The sequence below is a fragment of the Clinocottus analis genome, unplaced genomic scaffold (assembly GCF_023055335.1).
Source record: "Clinocottus analis isolate CAN_PGR_092001 unplaced genomic scaffold, fCliAna1.0.p SCAF_7, whole genome shotgun sequence".
NCBI classification, from domain to species: domain Eukaryota; kingdom Metazoa; phylum Chordata; class Actinopteri; order Perciformes; family Cottidae; genus Clinocottus; species Clinocottus analis.
This window is the reverse complement of record NW_027176229.1, coordinates 2822868-2847283: the sequence shown is the minus strand read 5'-3', so window position 1 is coordinate 2847283 and position 24416 is coordinate 2822868. Positions and strand designations below refer to the sequence as shown.

The window sequence follows — 24416 nt, the reverse complement described above, 5'->3', positions numbered from 1 at the left end:
CATTTTTTTTTCATAATGGCACTTTGTATTTCATGACGTAACTGATAGAAGTTCTTATTTCATGGTGGCACATTTTATTTGATGGAACTTTTTATTTCATGACTTTATTACACAATAGCCGTTTTTAAGTAGTAATGGCCTATTCTTTTATTTCATAATACAAAATGTTATGTCATAATTAAGTGTGGCTTCAGCCGCATGGGGTCATAGACCCCATGCTGGAAGCACACTTCATGTTCTCCTGCGGGCTTATTATTATTATTCTTCTTATAGTCAAACCACTACTCCTCCCAGAGCGTTGCCAGCACATGCGTAAAAAATACATCGAAACGTGCGGTTTGCGCGGGAATCGTGAGGTATGACTTTTCTAAGAGATTCGCCCGGCCGTTTTCCCGAAAAATGCAAAAAACGTCAAAAACTGTCAAAAAAATTTCACGAAATGTTCGTAGAGGGTGGCGCACCAATTAACAGAGTGAGAAGAAGCGACAGAAACTGCTAAAAAAATAAAACGTATTTTGTCTTTACTCCCACAATGTTCACTCTTCATACACCATTGTTGGATAGAAACGTTGGAAATCTTGTCTTCTGTCATAAACTGCGGTCGATAGGAATCCAACGGACTCAGACGTCTTGAAATCGGACTGAATGTGAGAGCAAGTCCACCTCGCTCTGCCATCCACCGCCATGTTAAATCTCCCTCCAAAACCACGTCTCCCCTGAAGCTCGTACCTGATTTGTAAATCGCCCGTACAGACACATGTTTTATCGTACAGACTCGCCAGTCACAGTATCTGTTCATCAGGTCTTCCTAACGCTCAATATGCGATATCGAAGCAATAGTGCCTTTTAAAGTACCATTTTTTTTAAATAGTTTGAAAGGAGTTCCACAGTATTTAGGTCTATTAAGCTCAGCGTAAGGAAGTCCCTTTGAAGTCATCACCATGGCAACCTTTGCTCTAACGACCCACAGGTGTTCTCGTTAGGGCAGTTTAACAGACACACAGACACTTACACACGCACACACAACACAGATGACTTCTGTCTCTCTGTCTGTTTGTCTCACACACACAGACACACAGACACACACACAAACAAACAAACACATACACACACACAAACAAACACATACACACACACACACAACACAGATGACTTCTGTCTCTGTGTCTGTTTGTCTCACACACACAGACACACAGACACACATACACACACACACAAACAAACAAACACATACACACACACAAACAAACAAACACATACACACACACACACAACACAGATGACTTCTGTCTCTCTGTCTGTTTGTCTCACACACACAGACACACATACACAGACACACATACATACACACACAAAGACGTTTACGTGTGTTTTATATTGTGTAGTTGTCAACACTGTGATCATTAATAAGGTCATATGATATTTCATATATGTTTGTGTGTGTTCAGGACGTTCAGTAGTTTATTTCCTTAAGTCCACAGTCCAGTCTGCCTCTAATCAGTCTGCTGGCGCTCACTTGGTCACCATGACGACGGCAGCACACAGGTGCTTCATATCAGCCAATCAGTTTAACACACAAACCAACTCAAGTGCTTTGGAGGAGAGACGGGCGTCAGAAACAAAAGCTATATATTGCGACGTCTTACGGCAGTAGTAGCCACACTTTCAAAATTTCTTGCGAAATTTTCTAGTTACACTTAGTATTTCTTAATGGAACTAATTTGTCATGATGACACATTTTATTTCCTAATGACACCTTTTATTTCATAATACAACTTTTTATGGCATTTTTGTGACATTAGTGTTGTCATTGTCCCACTCATCTTTTTGTAACATTGTGAAATAAAACTTGACATGAATTTAAGTGTTAGTGGGAGAAAGGCCATTACAGTTACAGTGACTCAGAATCCCCTCTCCCAACCGAAGGCCGTTTCATTCAATAGCAGCATGTCACCATGCGATCACGCAGAGTACACTGAAGAATGATGTTTCTTTGTTTAGGCCACGGTGTGTGCACACTATGTTTCCCTGACTTATTGCAGTGGCTAGAACTTATATAATATCTGAAAAAACACTCTCTCATATATATATATATATATATATATATATATATATATATATATATATATATATATATATATATATATATATATATATGTGTGTGTGTGTATGTATCAACTTGTTTCAGCTGTTCATTGATGTGAGGCTACATTGAAGGAAACTATGTTTTTATGGAGACACACTTCCATCAAATGGAAATGTTTTTGACGTCTCTCCAATAACTAATATCTACCAGTCGATAAGTCTATAAGGAACACTTTCAAATTATATGAAGGAAAGCATCCCATTTTGAGAAAGAAAAAGCAGGATATTTGAGCAGCCCCCACAAGGGGATTTGTCTCTCTCTCGGCTTTGGTTGACACATTTATGACCTCTAAACATATTAGCTTTGCTGCTTTTATCTGTATCTTTTAACACCTTTCGTGGGCCGTGCCGTCTCAGGGACGGAAAGCATGTGTGAATGATTCTACAGAGGCTCCAAATGAATGCAAGTCCATTTACCAATGCTACCTGGTACTGGGTTGTTGTGGTCAAGTACTCAGCCCCAGTTAAAGGTCAGCTCCCCCTAACGTCAACAAAGGAGATCTCATTTTAATCACGATTTTCTTCTCCTGGGCCTTCACGGACCAGGCAGAAATTGTAGATGACCGCATCCTGTATGTAGTACATCAGTAGTGTGTGTGTATCTATGTATATATGTATATATGTATATATATATATATATATATATATATATATATATATATATATATATGTATATATATATATATATATATATATATATATATATACATTTATATACATTTATATATATATATATACATTTATATGTATATAAATATATATATATATATATATATATATATATATATATATATATATATATATATATATTTATTTGTTGATTTTTGTTTTTGATGTATTTAATATTAAACACTGTAGGATTCAATATTTGACATCGGTATGGGGTTCTGCCTTTCAGGTGCAACATTTTTGTTTTCTTATGATGTGTTAATCATCTAACTGAGCCGCTGATTGCACGGGGCAGCATGTTGACAGGACATTTCTCTCCTTGTCTCAAGGAAACATGAAGCATGAGCTACGATCTGTGATCTTTCAGCGTTTGTATCAACACAGAAAATATGCTAAGCTCGGTCGGACCGCACAGGGGGGTGTTGATTGGTCGAATGTGTAAAGACTCTGTGACAACATCCTGCAGATTACGGGTTCAAATGTGTCTTAAGCTGTTTGACTACATGTCCAAGCTCTGCTATTACTCTGTTAATTGTGTTGTATGAAGGCTAATTGTGTTTGTCCATTTATGATAATGCTTGCTTGTTAACAGTGTGGCTGGTTGAGTTTTTGACATTTACAGCAAGTGATGTTTGACCAGTAACGGCACGGGTAATGCTACACCCCACTAGCCTTCAGGGAAATGGCAAATGGTCCACTGTAGTTTGGAACTCACCAGCAGTGTATCTGCTCTCACATTGAGAAGACATTGCTGTTTTAAAATCAAGCAATTTATTTTCCATACGTCATTGTGAGTTGAACAAAGATGAACATTAATTAATGTAGAAGCCTTTTTTTGGGACAGATTTCTTCTGCATATATTTTGCAAGCATTTACCTTTAACCTTGGATTTGACAAATATAAAGTCATTGTTTAAACAGCTTCGCTCATAGAGCAGGATTTACAACAGACTATTTTTAATAAAGTCAGCAAAGCTGTTGGATTTTGGCATCTATTTTTTTGAAAAAAAAGGAAATATTTAACCATCACTATCTAAACAGCACAAGATTTTTTGAAAGAAAAAGGCTTTCCTCTACTTAATCGGCCAAAGATGTACTGTGCCCTATCATTCAGCATCAGGTTGTATAGAGCATTGTAAAAAAAGTTCCTCTAAACTAAATAAAAGTGTGTGGCCTGTTTTGTTGTTCTTATGCGGGGTCATTGAAAAAAAAGTCTCAGCAGACTCTGTCGTGAGTGGCAGATATTTGATATTTAAGAATAAACAGCTAATATCCAGTCAATTAGTCTACAAGGAACACATTCAAATGATATAAAAGGAAAGTATCCCACTCTGAGAGGATGAAGGAGCAGGATATTTAAGCAGCCCCAACAAGGGGATTTGATTCTCTCTCTCTCTCTCTCTCTCTCTCTCTCTCTCTCTCTCTCTCTCTCTCTCTCTCTCTCTGTTGCCCTTTGTGGGAAGTGCAGCAGCCTGTCAATAACTGTCAGAGGCTGTCTCAGTCAATCACAGCCGTAAGGCTGCTCGGGCCTCTGGTGTAACGGGAGGATCTAACAGAAACAACCTATAACTGACACAGCTCCAGATCTATGCACTGTAATCACTGGGGAGCCCACCTCTCAAACTGCAGCCTCGCCGGCTGGCTGACAGTGGACACATGTGCCGTGTAATTGCTTTTCATACCATTCAACCTTTTAAAATTGATTACAGACCACGTAAGAGAATTACCGAGAAGTGCGCAGGCTGGGTGTTGGAGCAGGAATATTGCTTGACTATGTCATGCCGCAAAACGTGTATGTGTGAATAATGTGGCCGGCTTCTCTTTTATGCATTGAGTCATCACCCACAAAGGGTCAAATTCCCCCCAGACCCGTGTTTGACACAACAGCTAGCAAATGAGAAGAAAATTGAAAATCTCTTGCTTGCTCTAAGAGTTATTTTCTTCCTTATAATTACTTATCTGAAACAGCTACTCGCGTACACGTGTGACACGTGTACATCCTGTGTATGGATACCTGGATTTACTTTGATGATCATCACTATTTTGGGTTTGTCTTGTCTTTATCAGGCTAAACAACATAGCATTATTCAAAAAGAAAGAACACATGTTTTAATCAAAGCACTCCCATTGCACATTGCATCACGACAGCGTGCTAAATATATTTTGAATTCATGAAAAATTCTCTGTCAAATCAGCAAGTGCTAGAAACAGCTGTGTGTAGGACTAGAAACAGCTGTGTGTGTGGGACCAGAAACAGCTGTTTGTGGATTTAGAAACAGCTGTTTGTGATCCTAGAAACAGCTGTTTGTGGATCTAGAAACAGCGATTTGTGGTCCTAGAAACAGCTGTTTGTGGATCTAGAAACAGCTGTTTGTGCTTCTAGAAACAGCTGTTTGTGCTTCTAGAAACAGCTGTTTGTGCTTCTAGAAACAGCTGTTTGTGGATTTAGAAACAGCTGTTTGTGGATCTAGAAACAGCGATTTGTGGTCCTAGAAACAGCGGTTTGTGATCCTAGAAACAGCTGTTTGTGCTTCTAGAAACAGCTGTTTGTGCTTCTAGAAAGCAGGTTAAGAAACCAAACAAAAACATAATTTTCTGGTTATTGATTCCCTTCCGCCCTGTTTCAGTGCTATGAATTGGTCCGCACCTCCACTCCGTCTACACACCAAAAACACTGTGCGGTTCACAACTTTGATGGTGATGAATGTGTTCTCAAATGTCAAATGGCATAGCAGCAATCAGTCGGAGTCGCTGACGGTGACCGATATCGTTTGGCTCGTTTAAAGAACAAGTTTTCTTTAATGTTTCCTTCCTAAAAAAGTGAAGTGGAAGTTAGTATGTCAATGGGCAGAAAATAAGTTATTTAATTGGTTCTGCAACTCAGGCACCACCCTTGCATATTTATATATGATAATAATCTATTATTCTTTACTTCTTTTTATTAATTAATGTATTCATGTATTAATGTTTTGCTCTTTTTCTCTTCCCTCTAACTCCTGTTTTTATGTCCATGTTGGCCCTCACTTGTTGGCTCATACTTGTTCCGTAATCTCCTTATTACACAATTTAAAAAAACTGTATTACGGATTTTATATATAAAAAATATTATATCAGACTCATAATGTTAAGGGTGCGACCCCCACTTCTGCAGCCTATGCTTTTAAGTTGGTGTCCAATGTTGCTTACTTTTTTACCGCTGGTATAAATTTACCAAATGAGTGTATAATGTCCTTGCAGCCATCTGACCTGAGCACAGTCACGTCAGTGCCTGTTGTGGTAAAGTGGTGGTTGTGTAAAGAAAGTGGTTGTCGTACTGTCGACTGCAAATGTCTTTCTTACGTAGATGATTCATGCGGTGTCATACACCTGAAAGGAAGATACCATTCATGCTGGGACCCTAATGTTGTGGTTTTATGGAACATGTGTTACTGTTTTCTGTTGTTTCTCACTGTGTGTTGCTGTTGTGAATGCATAGCTTTGAGTGCTGCCTGCAGGTCATTAGGTCATTGAAGCACTGAAGGTCATTAAGGGCCCAGCTAATCTTTTGCCTGGTGACCCCAAACTGGATTAGCGGCCATGAATACACACACGTACGTAATGTAAACACATCTGGATTTTAAGAAGTGGCCTCTGAACAGAAAACAGCAAACTGAATCGGAATCTGATATGAACTGGAATGATTGTTGATAGTTGAATGAATCAGTGATTTCTTCTGACATTTCTGTTTAAAAAATGACTTAAATTGGTTAGCAAAACAGCTGCCAACTAAGTTTACGTCAACGTTTTATTTTGAAAAAGGACCGGATACATCCATCTGTCCGTCTGAGCCTCTTGACATACGCTACCCCAAAAACAAAACTTAAAAGTCTGCTTCAACTCTGCCGGTATTCTAGCCTAAAATCAAGGCAGAATATCCTGAGATCGCCAAAAAAGCTCTTTAAACTGCTTCCATTTCAAACATCCTGTCTTTGGGAAGCAGGATTTAAGATAAGCAGTAGACTGGACGTAAAAGTCTAAGTTAAGCAGTAGACTGACAATAAAGGTCTAACTTACAGAGTAGACCGGATATAAAGAACACACGTCAAGTGTCTCCCATCACCCTGACCCGGCTCCTTGCAGAGAAACCAGCTCACGGCTCCCACTAATTCGGCGTGATAGTGAATTGTATATTTATGCAGTTTATAATTGCTTTATGCTGGTTGTATCATTTTATTACGTCATATGTATTACGTCATATTTATTATGTTGTATTTATTATGTCATATTTATTACGTCATATTTATTACGTCATACTTATTGCCCACACCGTGAAGGCCAGTCCATGAAAATATTGTCTGATACGAAACCGGTCCGTGGCGCAAAAAGGTTGGGGACCACTGGATTAACTGACTGCTGTCTCAGATCTTCATCTATGATTTGCATAAAGACCTTTAAATAGCGTTATATTTATGAGCATTCTCAGTAAATTAAACTTGGAAAACAAACAATTTAGTCTAAATGGATGTCAGGACTGTAATTCTGTGAATTTGGTCTTATTGAATAGTTGTTGGTCAGCAAAGACATGTTGATACATAGATGGATGGATAGATGGATAGATGGAGAGATGGATGGATAGATGGATGGATGGATGGATGGATAATTTATTAATCCCCGAGGGGTGATGTTTACATTGTAAATTCGTGAGTAATTTCAAAATCATATAAACATCCCTGCTCACAACTGCAGTGACTCAGCTTTGACTGACAATATATTTTACTGTTCTTTGTCGGCAAGTCTGCTGTTTTTTAAACTAAACTAGAATAAACCAAAACCAGAAGAAGCTTTCAAAGTAGGACGTTTATTCTAAAACAGATTCTATGCTTTGGGAAATATTCTCGCAGCATTGTAAAGTACACACAGTGAAGCGTGCAGATTTGCTGGTCCTTTGAGATTTTAATCTGATTTTTGTTCGAGTTCACGTTGAGGTTAGCGTGAGATGGAGTGTCAGTATCACAGACGGTCGTGTGTGTTTTCTGAGTCCTGTCCTTTCAGTGTCTCCAGCACCTATATTCTGGAGTTCACCCAGCGGTCTCTCAGCCCTGCTGCGCGCAGTGCCTTTTCCTGCATTTCTGTTCAGCCAATCTTTCTCCTTTAGTGTCAAGGATTAGTCTGACACCTCCCGACTCTCTGCCTTTCAAATAAGGAGGACTCCTGCTGAAAAGCTGAGAGGGTGCTCACCATGTAAAGCCGGTACTCACACTGCTGACGCTCCTCATCCTTGCCCTTCGCCTATCTCAGCTCCTGTAAAAAATCCATGGGTAGTCCCCAGTGATCCCCGTGGATGTGAGAGGAAGAATGTGTGGTTTAAAGGACTTTGGCTGTGGAGCAGCTGTGTGAAATAATAATGTCCTACTCAGTCAGGAGGCCCGGCAAGGAAATGCGCATTATGTTGTCAGCTTGATCTTTCAGGAACCTCTTCTCTTCCAGTGTCCATTATAGAAGAGTTTGCAAAGGATTGGTGCTGATGCAAGCTGTCAAATCTAGCGGCAAGGATGGGTTGTGGTTTTTGAGACACGCCATCAAAGAACCTTGTTTGACATCATTCACCTTTTTTTAATGGGAATGTTTTCAGAATCACAATCAGTTGAGTCCCCTTGTGGTAGTTTTAAAGAAAAACTATTGTATAAGCTTTCTCTGTAATATGTTGCATCATTTTATTTTTTTAAAATGTTTTAATTTTTTAAAAACATGTATGTGTTGTTGATGTTTAATCTGTTAATACTGTATGACAGACGTATCAGTCAGGCTAAATAGACAAAACTTAAAAGTATGTAGTCTTCAGAACTTCTGGTCAGATTATCACAAGATTGAATATGATCCTCAAAGGATTTTAAATCATCCTTTGAGGATCATACTTCAGGAGTTGCGTTTTCTAGTCAATAATTTCCTTGAATCTAAGTTTAAGTGACATGGTATCTCACTACTAGACTGAAGCCCCTTTTCCACACTCTACTCAGTTTGCCCTAGTCCTACACTGTAACTAGCATCTCCATCATAACATGGACACCTAGCTCAAACTAGAGCTAAGTCTACAGTTATGTTTAACATTATTTCCATGCAGACACATCTCCTGCTTTCCTATAGAGCTTCATGAAGTGCTGTGCAATTTAGTATTTCTTTTAAACATAGAAACAACTCTGTAAAGGTGGTTATGAAAGTGCTCCTAACATTGACCCTTGTTCATGAACATATCTGGAGGTTTTAGCAGCACTTTGCTGCAGGGCTTTTGTTCCTTGAATCGCCTCCAACGCTGTATACGTTTCTCTTTCTACACCCATTCTTTTAATATACTCCCTCTCAGCTCCACCTCTCTTCTCTTCTCTCATTCACCTACACACTGCACTTTTTCTCCCCTCTGCTCACACACACTTCGCACACCGAATGAACATTGTGATGGTGCGATCAGTCACGTGTGAGACCACATCAATATGATTTACAGTCTATGATCAACATAAGTGCGTCTGGGACAAAAAACTGTTTTGTGTTGGAAGCAGTCTAGATATCTCAATGGTTCTGTTAAGTCTTGTTATCTGCACTTCAAAAGTCAGGTTTGCATAGAGATTAGCCAAACGTACTCATGCTCCCAAGAACCCCATGACCTCAGAAACAATTTCACAACTATGTCATTATGTTGCTTGTGGTCCAACACCTTTGGGTTGTGGGGTGTAACAAACAATGCAGCTTCTGGGTTCCACTAGCAGAGTTTCTGAGGAATGGGTTTTGCAGTCAATATTTCAAAAGTCCAAAGCTGCATGACTATATACCCCTTCATTAAAATCTGTACTGTCTCACTCCTTCCTTGCATATCCAAACAGGCCATGTAGTGCTCATTGCCCTGGCATGTCTCTAAGAGATTGTTGATTTGAATCTGTTTTTGTTCAACATGGTCCCCTGGCTCCCAGGCATTGTCAGCCAGCCTGAGCCGACAGTAGCGCCGCCATGTCGTCCGTGTCCCTGTATGCGGAGTGATACCCAGGGTCTTTATCAGCTGCAGGTCCACCGCACTGAGCCACATGTTAAGTCAGGTGGAAACCTGTGACTGGCAGCAGATTGGGTGAGGGAGCATTTTAGAGGCAGTGTTAAAATTAACCAGCGTAATGAGGAAATAAGTGACTTATTGGCGCCACAGTCATTTCCTTCATTAAGGCTGATATTTATGAGCATCCATCAAGAGCGGAGCAGCCACCGCTACAGCTCCAGGTTTATGGAGCGTGGATTGTCACCTTGTTCCAATTATCTGCTACTTTTGAATGTGCTGAATGTTTTAACATTCAGAGAAAAGGACATGGCGCATCATTAGTTGTTGTGCAATGAGAAAAGGAGAGGCTCGTCTGGGTTTGGCAGCATCAAGTTTTTTTTATTCCTCATAGCAGCAATTAGCTGATTAGAGTAAGGATGCTTGGTGGGAAGGAAGGTGTTGGAAGATTAGATGCCCCAACCATTAAATATGTTAGTGCTTTAAATTATGGTCAAGCAGTGTGTATTTCTGGTTGAACAATTTCCGTTTATTGGCAGGCTTCTGTATGAATTTGTGAAAGCAATAAAAGCTGTTTTCTTTATCTGTAGTCTGTACTGGCATTCACACTTCTGCTTCTGACATTATCATTACTTAACATGCTAAAGACAAAATGATTATAGTAAAGGACTTTCAAACTGCATTGTCAAACACAAACCCGAATTATGTTTGTTTTCACAATTACATTTCAATTCAAAGCAAAAACCTGCATAGGGAAGATGTTGGGGGAATTTTGGTGTAAAACAAACACAAGTTTTTCCTGCATTAGTCGGCTAATTTCCTCCCATGTGAAGCCAGAAGTCAACATGAACACATTTTAACATCACATCAAACATTCAACTCACATTTAACTTCAGTCGCTAAGCAAATTTATTCCAAGCCAAACCATGAATTTTTACAAAACCTAAACCAACCTATTTGTTGCCTTACCTTAAGTTACTAGTTATGCTGCACAGACATTAATCATTACAATAATCAAATTGTTATCACATTTTATCGAAAGCCACTTACATTTTTGCTTTTTACACAGCAACAGAGACCAATTTGGGGTTAAGTGTCTTGCTCAAGGACACATCAACGTGGATTAGCAGAGCCAGGGCTCGAACCACCGACCGTCTCATTGTAAGAATGGAATGCTAATCACTGAGCCACAGTGCCCCTGTAGACGCATTACAATAATGACTCAATCATTTTGTTGCCGAAACCTAACCAAGTGGTTTTGTTAATTAAACCTATCCAAGCAGGTGTGTTGCATAAACCTAACCAAGTGGTTTTGTTAATTAAACCTATTTTAGAATAGGTATTTTTGTTGCCTAACCATAACTATAATTGTATAACTATAGTTTTGCTGTATACGCCTAACCAAGTAGTTTTTTGCCCAAACATAACCAAGTGGTTTTATTGTCTGTGCATAACCAAGTAGTTCTGTTGATCCTTTACTAAAAGGTACAGAGACCAAATATATACTAATAAATGTGATCAAACTTTATTTTGCTCCCAGTTAGACACCAGCAAGCCGACCCCTGCTACTACCTATAATGCATTTACTGGATTTCAAATGGGAGTCTCACTTTTTGTTTCTGAAACAGTTATCATATTACCCTCACACAATTCACTGGGTTTTAAAACACAAAATATATATGTTGTATTTAAATTCATCATGTACATTTTCATAAATCGCAAGATAGTTAATAGTTGTCGTTACTGATCAACACCGCTCGTAAAACTCCCCAATTCACGGCATAATTTGAATTCTGCTCGTGATATAATTTGTGAAATGTAATATATTTTGAGAATAATATTTTTATATTTGCAACTCATGTAAGAGCCGTCTAGTTTTCTTAACAATGTGTGGTCAGGAAGAGAAACTTTACTTCTTCGGAACACAAACACCTCCAAAGTTTGCCGGAGTCACAGCAGCACGGAGTCACAGCAGCACGGAGTGCACGCGTGCTTCAGCGATGGCTCTTTTCAAAATAGCTCTCCTGCAGATACGTGCAGACAATTCACAGGTCGCACCGAGTTATACAGATATTACATTCTTCGGGAGTCCGTCAGTTTAGCTACAGATGATAATGATAATTACGTGCGAGGTGTCATAATAAACTCTTCCTTGTCAGAACATAACAAAAGAACCAGGAGATAGATATGCAGATAGATGGAGCATCTGATGCAGAAGGATGTAAGAATCATGCAGCAAAGAGCTAAGATGAAGACAAACTCAGCGTGTGTGGACAGCTTGTGATAGCTGGCGCGATAGCGTAGCAATACAAAACTGTGTGTGTGTGTGTGTGTGTATATATATATATATATATATATATATATATATATATATATATATATATATATATATATATATATATATATATATCCAAGTAGGTGTGTCCCCTGTGAACCATTATATATATATATACACACACACACACACACACACACACACACACACACACACACACACACACACACACACACACACGCACACACAGAGAGAGAAAACCGCCGTCACTCTGAAAGCTGTCACTCCGTCTCAAAGGGCAGGGCATTTTAAACACTAAGCTATCACGCTACGTTGATTTCTCCACGGTACATTCTGTTGCCGTTGTTAAATGTCATGTATGACATGATGAATATGTAATTGTCTGGAAATGTATTAAAGACCAGAAGGAGGCAGGATTAGAAAAAAAATAAAAAGCTGACAGGAGTCAATTTTTTTATCACATCGCTCTGGCCCGAGTACCCATGCAGATGGAAATATTGAATCGATTTCATACACTGTGCCCCGAACCCATCATCCAGTTTTGTCCCTCGCATCCGCCATAATATTTCAGCACGAAAAATAAAATGTAACCTCCATATGTTTCAGGACTGTTTAGGACCTGTTGTTCACTGATTGCTGGTGTTGAGCGTTCTGTCTAGTTTCTCATTATGCTGCGATCACACCAAAAGCGTTGTAAATGGTCCCGTACTTGTACAGCGCTTTTCTAGTCGTCCGACCACTCAAAGCGCTTTACATATGTGACATCATTCACACGCTGATGGGAGGAGCTACCATGCAAGGTGCCACATCAGTATTATCAACCATTCAAACATCATAGATTGAAAGACGACCCTGCGCGCCACTGAGCCACAGTCGCTACAGTCGTGTAAATATCTGCAGGCGGATCTCAGCATCACACAATATTTTTACAAGAGTTGGAAAATTTCCATTGGCGCAAATGAGGCAAATTTTTTTGCGACGCGTCATTCGGGTCATTCGCGTCATTCGCGCCACCTGGTGGAAATGTGCGTTGTTCGCAACCATTCATGTCTGTGCATTGACTTTGCATGCAATATACGACTAGAAATATAACTATATACAGTGTTTTAAGCAGATTAAAGTTTGGCTGTTCACAATAACAATGTTTTAACCACATGGAACAAACAAACAATAAAGCAAGAGATGTTTTTCAAACCCGCCCTCTGACGTTAAGTCTAAACAGAGAACGTTATTCATTCTGTACACATGACATCTATTGTTTCTGTCCATTCGGGAAGAGGGATCCTCCTCTGTTGCTCTCACAAAGGTTTCTTCCTTTTTTTTCCCCTGTTAAAGTTTTTTTTTTGTAATTTGTGATTTCAGGCTATACAAAATAAACTGAATGGAATTGAACCTTGTGCTCCTAAGGCAATGCTCACTCGTCGTGCGCCACTCATCTGTTCGCTCTACAATTTTCTTCTTCTTGATAATTCATTCCCCTTTAATGCAAAATAAATAGTTAAAGGTTGTGACAGTGAAATACAAATCAGAATTGCAGTGCATGATTTTCCTTTAAGACACTGTGGCTTGTGACGTGTTTTCGTTCGCAACGTTTTAAAATGGTAGAATATTATAGTAATACAACTTTGTTAACTCAATTAACTGTAATTAATTACTTCCACCTCTGGCATTTGGTTACATCAATAATTGTTATGCACAATTCAATGTCATTACCTGTTTTAAAGCACAAACAAATGTGTGTTTTACCATATTATGTAACTTACAATGCTACCTAATGGAGGGTTTTATGAGAGAGCATCTGCAGCAGCCCTGTTAGTGCCTTGCTTTTTTATCTTTTTAGGATGCATTGAACCCAAAGAAAAAAATGTTATGATGGTGTTTTGAATAGCTGAAGGTTGTATGTGCTGTCACATTATAATAAAGATCTACCTGTCCTACAGTAGGTAATGTCAACATATTATTCCCATTCATTCACCTCCCTGCCTGTTTGTTTTATGTTTGGCCTCTCTTTACACCTGCATCCATTCATTTACCCATTTAACAAGGACAACATTGATTGAGAGAGGTGGTGAGAGAGCCGATTCGATTTCAGGGGACAGAATTGGATTTGATGGTGGGGCATAAAAGCTTTCATGGGCTTTTTACGGCACTGAATAGCTTAGCTGGAGCTGCCTTGATAGGACTGAGGTGTAATTCTGAGAAGGTTCCCGGGGATGGCAGGAGCACAAACATCCTGTTCCTTATTTGCCCAGCCCCCAGAGCTCTCTGTGTGGAAGCAAGCACATGGAGGTCAAGACCTACCTTCCAACTAGAAAATACAATTCCCTTGTAAGTCAAGCTCTCGCGATCTAAAAATGGCGTTTCCAAAACTGCGCTTGGATCGAGGAGCAGCCATGACGAACAATAGTTGTGAACTGAAAATTTGAAAAGAAAGGGCCATGACCTGCTGTGAATTCTTGTTAAAGACACGGTGGGACAGCAGCAGCACAAAGGCTGTTTGTTTGTGGAATAAAATCCAGGCCTTGTGGTGGAGATAAGATGTATTCAAACTCCACTTGCACAATTTGGGTAATCAGTCCCTCCTAATTCCTCTCCACTTGGTCCGCTCTCATTTCATTCATTTGCAAATTGCTCTGAGGAGAACAATTTTGCTTAAATGGGGGACGAATTGTATTCTCTGTACACTTTTCCTTTCTATAATATGTTAGCTTTTGAATTCAACCGTTTTCCACTGAGCAATCATTTTTAAATTACGAGCCGCTGCTGTTTTACTGTTGTTTGTAAAAACAAAATGGAGTTGAAAGTGTTTTTCACGACTAAATTGTGTATCTACCTGAAAAGAAATTGGCTCGCTATTGTTCATTTCGATATTGTTCTTCGAAAAGAGATGTGCGATAATGGAGTAACCGTGGCGTTGGTTTGCAGGTGCCACGGGGGATGCTCAGCCGGACGCCCTACCCTCGGTGCAGGGCACCTTGCCACACTTCATCCAGGAGCCGGAGGACGCCTACATCGTCAAGAGCAACCCCATCAAGCTGCGGTGTCGAGCGGCGCCCGCTTTACAGATCTTCTTCAAGTGCAATGGGGAATGGGTGCACCAGAATGAGCACTTTTCCCACGAGTATAAGGACCTCAACACCGGTAAGATAAAGCCAGATAACATTTAATATAAAGGAACGGATGTGCAGGCAGCCAAAGATTTGTCTGTATCTCAGTTCATTTCCTCACTCGAATCCACTGGAGAAACAGTTTTTATACCTTCTCGAGTATGAAGTTATTATTAGAATGCAGGCATGGTTTTCTCTACTTTCACAAAGAACTTGAGAAGTCTGGGTTTTAATTCGGCAATAACATTGGCAGAAAGCATGTGCCATTTAGTATCCTTGGAAAATCATAAAGGCAACAAGCTTTTGATTTGGATTTAAAACAAAGATTCAGTTCACTCACTGAAAACACAGAGGAGATCATTTAATTTCATCATGCATTAATGTAGCATTTCACTCTGCAAGTAGATGGTTTCAGGTCCTGATTACAGCTACGTATACTGACCTTCAATCACTCAGATGGTTTAAGCCTAAAAGCCAACAAAGGCAAAGCAGCTTCAGTAATCATAGCTCCGTCAAGCAATATGTGCATTATGTGCTTACTGTAAGCCATTTCGTTATTGTGGGTGAAGAGTTGTTGATCCTCAGTTCTTCAGGAAGAACTCTTTTGGACCCCTCATTTCTAAGAGTGGCTTGTAAAGATAGTTTCCCGTGATTGGAGGGAGTCCTCCAATCTTGGATTAAAATGAACATGCTTTTAATCATGGTTTTAAAGTCTAAATTGCACCTCCTCGTTGTACAATCATTTGTATTCATTGGGTTTAAGTCCCATTTATGTTCTGTTTATTTATGTTTTCATGTTCGGAAATTAAATTGAATAGGAGTTTAGTGATTCTATGTTTGGACCATGACTAATCATGGAGGAGATATGTGGACCCTCAGGCAAAGACCAGCTGGAAACAAATGATGCTTGAATACAGTTACAACGTGGTCGACAGTCATTACATGTTCAGCAAATTCTGATGAGAGTTCCAGGCCGAGGTTGTGATTTGACGTGTGAGGGAAGCAGTGGCGGGCCATACCAATTAGGTCCCATTATTTTTTGTCAGGTGGAAGCGTGTTGATTAGACGACCCGACTTAGGCCTCCTGAAGGGATTTCTGGCAAACAACAAAGCCAATGTGACATCTCGGCTGGAATGCTCTGTGATTAGAGGCAGTGTGAAAGCCGTGTTTATTGTATTCATGAAGGTCCCTCCACAGGAAAGAGGCTTTAATTGCTTCTGGAAGTTCATTATAGTGTGATTGCTGTGCTGTGAAATTGTCGTACGCTTGATAATGGCAAAATGAAATTTGGAACCTCAGTTGTTTGCTGTTCTGTCTGCAGACGAAAAGTACAAGGGGAAGTTCACTTGGCGGTATCCGTCAGCTCACTTCAAATGCCACATTAGCACCAGGCATCCAGCAGGGGGGAAGTTAATCAATGGATTTGACAGATAAGAGTGAGAAACTACCAAAAGCCTGCTTGGTCTCCAGGCTACAACATGCAGCTGCTGTATTAACAAACTGCCAGTAATGCCTGATTTCAAAATTAAAGCCAGGCTATTGAAACTACATGCATTACCCCTCTTAGAATGTTAAAGTTGACTACATAGTATAGAAACACAGTTTCTACACATTCTCATTGTAATCTAAGGTAACCTGGAGATAAAGGTGGGTGTGGTGCCCTTCATGGGGGAGAAAATATTGTTCTTGTATTAATGTTGGTTTAACTTGTTATAAAACCGTCTCAATGAAATATATTAATTTGGCTAAAGATTTGGCTTCCATGCAGTCGGAGCTCCTGCGGGAGGTGGAGAGCTCAGCTCCTGGCAGCAGCAGCTCCTGTGGCCAGCAGCAGCTCTGCTCCTGGCCCCCTCTTGGAGAACAACAGTGGCACCGAGCTGTAGGAGGCCCAGGCCGTGTACCGCTGGGCCCACTAAAGACACAGGAGAACCAAAACCTTAATCTGAACTAAACTACACACTGCATTCAGATTTGCATGTAAATATGTCACACACAGAGCTGCAATCAGTAAAGGGATATGAGATTACGCAATACTGCGGTGCTGCTTGTTCAACATAAACCAGAAACCTTGGGGATAGTAAGCCAAAACCACCACTAGCTTATGGTGGCTAACGTAAGCGAATGTTTCCAGTTTGGATAGTTACTGTATATAACTGAGATTACTCAGTCAGTTTGCTGATTTTACAACTTATACTTTCATACGTTTCAGCATGTTAGAAAAAAACAGATTTTGTGTAAAACCAAAACAATGAGATTAAAGATGCTAAAATGCTCCGTAGATCCTTTGGATGCAAATGAAAAAAAGCTATTCAACTGTAATTGTTTTCATTGTTTGTGACTTTGCCCCTTCAGTTTTAATCCATTATCCCTGTAAAAGTATTGTAATAAAACCACTATCATTATTGAATGTTTTGTTTGTAGGCTTTGGTCACACAAACAAAAAAAGCACACTTAATCACCCGATTATATTTAATAATGAACGCATTACTCTGATTTACTCAGAGTTATTTACATGAGGACACTATTAATATTCCTGCTTTTATGCAGAAGATTGTGTGATTAATGGACGAGACGCCTCCTCCACAACATCACAGTTTACCTCTCGTATTCAACCTCAAACCTGATCACTCTGTCGCGACGCTCCCGTGGTACCCCTGTGGCTATCTTTGTGCAAACACTGTAACTAAACCATGCTTTGAGTCATTCTTTTTCCAACATTGGGGGAAATACACACCGTTCTGTAATTGGACTCGAAAGCTCCACAAAAAAGCTCGAGGAGATAGCTTTTAGCCACAAAAGGGTTCTGGCAAAACAATGACAAATGCTCTCATGTACAGTCAAATGATACGTTTTAACACGTTTTGACAGGAAAAGCACATTAATAATCAAATTAACAACATTGATGAAGACTGCATTCAATTCAGTTTAAGCGGCTTCAAGGCTCCGTCATGGCTTACTGTTGCACTTAATGGAACTGAAGCATCGTTAATGTTATTAGTTACACCTGTGCTCTTTCGCCAAGAACACGCGCCATAAAAAACAGCCTATTGTTAAAGGAAGGAGTTTTAATGGCATTGTTAATGGACAACTGCTGTGCGTGTACATGTACAGCTAATACAGAACGATAAAAAAGGCACTGAACCACAATTAAAGGGATAACGTTGAATGCTTCAGTTTTACATGTTTAAATGAATTCATAGACAGCCATTTAGGTTAAAACATGAAGATAATGGCCAATACTGCCTTTCAGAATAGTTTTTCAGAGAAATATGAATAAAAAACTACACAGTGGAAGCTAGCCTCGGGTGGGACTTGATTTTTTAAATGACCACAGGCATTGCTGTCGGTGAACCAACGCCATCACCAAAATGCTGTGAAAGCCACAGCAACAACGGCCTGCTCAACCTCAGGCTGGATTTGAGATCGACTGTTCCTTAAAAGCAGTGACAGGTGCCGAGGAGGCGTAAAGCCAACCAGCTGAGGGGGGATTTTAAACGTGAAAAGATAATACTGAATTGTGGGAGTGCATACAGTTCTTCAGCATCAAGGGTGTCAAACATGCGGCCCCAGAGCCAGAACTGGCCGGCAAAAGGGTTAAATCTGACTCGCTGGGTGAAAAATGTAGAGCAATCAAAAATTCAATTTTTTTAAATAAAATGCATTGCTGTGTTATTGATTTTGTGCAGCCAGCAAATGTAAAAAGAGCAGGACCCACTCTGTATCATCCTGAAGAGGTTAATTTTGCAAAAATGACCTGTCTCGCTGTACACTATCACATTTAGTAAAAAAAAAAAAAATCACAAGTAAGTATTTTTTAAGTATTTTGTAGTTTTCATTCCCTGGACGGAGCTGCCCGCAGCTATCCTGATCTACTGATGGAATGGAAGAATATAAACTTCATAGTTTATGTGTATCCCTTCTATCAGTAGATCAGCCTATTAGTAGACGTAACACTGGTTTATATATAATATAGCATTTATATGCTATATTATATATAAACCAGTGGTGTTACATCTCACCTGCTGCAATGCACGTGTTCTAATTCCCGTTGAAAATTGGATCGGGGGGTACAGTGGTGTAGATTGCTGGTTACTGCTCTGAATTAAAGTTTAGTTCACTGGAATTCTCCCAAAAAATGTAAAATACCTTTTACAAGAGCAACAGAGTAGCAACAATAAGACATAAAAGCGCACAGATTTGAGATCTGAGTAATATTCAAAATGATCAGAGAAAACATTTGCACACAGACGTCATGGACTCCATCAGAGTTTTAAACGTGTGCAGGGTCACTATGCTTTGAATTATAATAGCAGTCTGCAGATTATTCCATAAAGAAAATGGAATAGCTTTTTCTTTCAACAAGGACAACAAGACACAACAGAAATTGTGATTTCCATAATAATTCTATGTACATAAAGCAGACCAATTTATCTGTGAGTGTAAAACACTATGGCCAGTAAGATGCCCAGAGTTTGTAATAAATCTCAAAGCCCACGATACACACTATCCAGGATGTGAAGACCGTGAGCACATCAATATGATCAATACCTGTTGAAAGGGAGATTCCAAATTTCTTACTTAATTTCTAAAGTAAATTCAGAGTTGAATGTTTTTTGCAAAACAATAAAAAATGAGTATTACAAAAAAAAGACCAACAATTGTAACATGCAGCCGAACGCTGACTAGTTAATGCAGATTCATGCAGCGGTTCATTTCCTCTCCCTTCAGTTGGGCTCATCGCAGATCATTTGCGAAAGGGAAATTTTATGCATATTTCATATTCATTAACTCAAATTAGGCTCGGCTTGTTCATCAGCATCACCACGTCAGTAAGTGCTTGCCTCCGTTGCCACTCTTCATCGACTGACTGACAGCCCCCCCCCCCCCCCCCCCTCACACCCTCACCCCCTCTTTCAAAAGCCATTTCATCTTCCGTGCCACTCCTCTGACTCTCATTCCCATCTTAAGAAAGTTGGAAAATTACGAGCCATTTTACCTCAACTTACACCGCCTTCGTGCACCGACACACCTCTCACTGCAATCACCACACTTAACTGCCTGTGGGTCTGCCAGGCCAAGTGAAATCTCCTGCCGGCCCAAGTGGATTAGCAATTAGAGGAGCCCGAGGATGTCCTCGCAGTAGCCCCCAGCATTGGCCCGCCTTCTATCAGTAGTAAGCACAAACCCAGAGATAAGGGCGATTTTAACGGGGAGGCTTTGTCCTGGCTCAGTAACAGACAGCAACATTGTGTGTTGGATTAGTACGGCTAATCAAAGAGGGAGATCAGTGAAGAATTGGAATGCTATTGATTAGGACATAGGCCCTCAATGCCACCAGGATCACCTGATAGCATCTCTTATTTACAAACTAGCCTGATGAATCACTGCGTGCTAGATAAAACTGACCATGTCCTTGAGTTCCCCAGCAGCAGACACTAAGGGAAGACCGTTTATATCTTTAATGTGTGCTGTGTATTTGAGGACATGCGAAACAGCAAAGTGTGTACATGGATATTGATTGCATGTTTTATAGATTAATGTCCCATCTGGAAGATAAAAAAAAAAACATTGTCAGCAGCTGTTTGCAGATTAGATTTTAGCAAGTTCATTTGGATGTCACTTTGAGGTCTCAATGTGATCAGAAATGAAGGGACATACTCACCTTGTAAAGTCGGCTTGTCCTTGTGAGTTTTCTCCTTAATCTTGACGCTACAGCCTTAATGTTTCCTTAGCTTAGAGACTTATTTCAGTGTGTTGAACATCATTCCTTAAGGAAGCCAATCTTCCTTAAAAGAAAAGTATATATATATATATATATATATATATATATATATATATATATATATATATATATATATATATATATATATATATTGTGACGTCTCGAGAGGTCGGGATCATGAGGTGAGGCGTTGGTACACAAATAAGGACAGGCGAGGGTTTCTTTAAGTTAAAGTTTCTGTATTTAAATCGTTCTTAACCAAAAAATAAACTTAATTCCAACCACAGTTGTTGTACCAAACAAACAAACATAAGTCCTTCCGTCTTCCACCTCACACCAGCTCCCCTCAGGCTCATCAGCCTCATCCTTTTCAGCTGTGCAGCCGCCTTCCCCTGCCTGCACTGCTGAGTGGGACTTGTAGTCTTTGTCACTGGGATGTCATGCTGGTTGCAGTCCTTGCTGCAACCAGCGGGAAGGAATGTCATCCACTGCAAAGGCGCATGGTCCGTGATCAGTGTGAATTTCCGCCCAACCAGGTAATAGCGCAGGGTTTCGAGGGCCCACTTGACTGCCAGACATTCTTTCTCCAGTGTAGAGTATCTCTTCTCATGTGACAATAGCTTTCTGCTACTGTAGAGGATGGGGTGCTCCTCCCCCTGCTGTACCTGGGAGAGTACCGCCCCCAGACCCACTTCTGAGGCGTCTGTCTGCACCACAAACTCTCTGTTAAAGTCTGGGACGGCGAGCACGGGGTGGGAACACAAGGCCTTCTTGAGGCTCATGAAGGCCTCCTCTGCCTCCTGGGACCACTTCATCATTCGGGGCTGTCTCTTAGCCGTTAGGTCTGTTAGAGGGGCAATAAGATCAGAAAAGTTAGGAACAAAGCGCCTGTAGTAGTTTGCCAGCCCTATAAAAGACTTCACTTGTCTTTTGGTTACAGGGCGCGGCCAGTCTTGGATGGCCCTCAATTTAGCCTCTTGTGGTTTGACTAGTCCCCGCCCTATTGTGTATCCAAGGTACTTGGTCTCGCTATAGGCTAACCTACACTTGCTGGGGTTAGCTGTGAGACCTGCTTCGCGCAGAGCTTCCAGCACCTTCTGTACCTGGGGCAAATGACTTTCCCAATCGGTGCTATGTATTACTATGTCATCTAAGTAGGCTGCTGCATACTTCTTGTGGGGTCGCAGGACCCTGTCCATGAGCCGCTGGAAGGTGGCAGGGGCCCCGTGCAGCCCAAATGGTAGTTTGGTGTACTGAAAAAGCCCCTCACTTGTTGCAAAGGCCGTTTTCTCCTTGGAGGCTGGGGAAAGCGGGACTTGCCAGTATCCCTTTGTGAGATCCAGTGTCGTGATAAAGCGAGCCATTCCCAGGCGATCTATCAATTCGTCCACAAGGGGCATGGGGTAAGCATCAAACTCTGATATCTCATTTAGCTTCCTAAAGTCATTGCAGAACCGAGTTGACCCATCTGGTTTGGGGACCAGTACGATAGGGCTAGCCCAGGCACTATGCGATTCTTCAATAACCCCCAGCTGCAGCATCTTTTTAACCTCCTCCTGAATTGTTACCTTATGTGCCTCTGGCACTCTGTAGGGACGCTGATTCACTACTTTACCCGGCTTGGTGCGGATTTCATGTACAGCGAGGTGCGTTGTGCCGGGCTTAGCTGAGAACACTTCTCTGTTACGATCCACCAGCTCCATGCACTCCTGTCGTTGCTGGGGGGACAGATCCGGGCCCACTTGTATGACCTCTCTTGGTGCAGCTCCTATGTCTTTTGGAGGTAAACAGCTTAATAGGACATCTGCAGAGTGCCATTTCTTCAACAGGTTTACGTGGTACAGCTGTTCGGGTTTCCTCCTCCCTGGCTGCTTTACCCTGTAGTTCACCTCTCCTACTCTTTCAATAATTTCATAAGGACCCTGCCACGTTGCTAAAAATTTACATTCCGTGGTGGGTACCAGCACCAGGACCCGATCTCCTGGCCTGAACTCTCTGGGCTGCGCAGGGCGGTTATAGGACAATTGCTGTTCTTTCTGAGCTTTTTCCATGTGCTCTCTGACAATGGGATAAATGGCACTCACTCTGTCCTTCATGGCCTCCACATGCTCAATAACCGTGCGGTGAGGACACGGCTGTTTTTCCCAGGATTCTTTCGCCAGGTCCAGTATCCCCCTGGGTTTGTACGAGTACAAGAGCTCAAAAGGTGAGAAGCCTGTAGATGCTTGGGGAACCTCCCTAACGGCAAACATCAGGTATGGGAGGAGTTGATCCCAATTACGGCCATCTCTTTCAATGGTCTTCCTTAGCATCATTTTAAGCGTCTTGTTGAACCTCTCTACCAGTCCGTCCGTTTGTGGATGGTACACTGACGTTCTGAGGTGCTTGATCTTTAGGAGGGAGCACAGGCCTTTAGTGACACGTGACATAAAAGGGGTTCCCTGATCTGTCAGTATCTCTTTTGGAAGTCCTACTCTGCTGCTTAGGAGGAACAGTTCTTTGGAGATCTGCTGGGCTGTAGCCTTTCTGAGGGGTATAGCCTCGGGGTACCGGGTAGCATAGTCCACTAGGACCAGAATATACTGATGACCCCGAGCACTCTTGGGTAGGGGACCCACAATATCTAACCCAATCCTTTCAAAGGGGACCTCAATGATGGGTAGGGGAATCAGGGGATTTCTAAATGAGGGTCGAGGGGCCACAAGCTGACATTCGGGACAACTTCTGCAATAGTTTTCAACTTCCTTGTGAAGGCCTGGCCAGAAGAACCGCTTAAGAATTCTATCTTTGGTCTTTTCCATTCCTAGATGGGCACCAAGCAGGTGGGTATGGGCCAGTTGTAATACAGTAGCGCGAAAGGACTTCGGCACTAATAGCTGCTCTGTTACCTCCTCTCGTACTTTGATTACTCGGTACAGTAGGCCATTCTTCACTGCAAAATGAGGGTAAGTTACACTGCCTCCCTGGTCTTGATCCACCCCTTCAATTACTCTCACACTTTGCAATGCATTCATTAATGCGGGGTCATTGAGTTGAGCCGTACCATACTGGCCTGTGAGTGGGGCCTCAGCTGTTGGTCTTTCTTCCTCGCTTGGTGACGGCTGAGGGCTTCCTTGGGGCTCCTCTGGGCCTTCTGAGGCTGGGTCCCCCTCGCTGGTTGATTCTGCCGCACCGAGAAAAACATTCACTGGAGAAGAGGTAAGGGTTAAACCAGTCTTGGACACACTCTTTGATCTACATTTCAGTCTACCGTTACCTCTGGAGTGTCCTGTCTCCCTCGACCGTCTCTCCTGGACCTCTCTCCAGAGCCGTAGGAACAGGGGACAATCTCTTCCAATTAAAAGAGGGACAGGCAGGGAATCTATCACCCCCGCGTTGACTTCGCACTTGCCTTGTGTTGTGATTAGCTTCAGCGTACAGGTAGGATACTGGCGTGTATCACCATGGACACACGACACCGGT

At 41.3% G+C, this 24416-nt stretch overlaps 1 protein-coding gene across 2 annotated transcripts in view; it reads left to right on the top strand.

Moving 5' to 3' along the window:
* unc5db (unc-5 netrin receptor Db) overlaps positions 1 to 24416 on the top strand; it is a 187428-nt gene that overhangs the window by 71055 nt on the left and 91957 nt on the right. For both annotated transcript variants that reach the window (XM_068605066.1, XM_068605065.1), the window contains exon 2: positions 15050 to 15265. In XM_068605066.1, coding sequence (XP_068461167.1) covers positions 15050 to 15265 — 216 coding nt within the window. The remainder of the gene's footprint in view (positions 1 to 15049; positions 15266 to 24416) is intronic.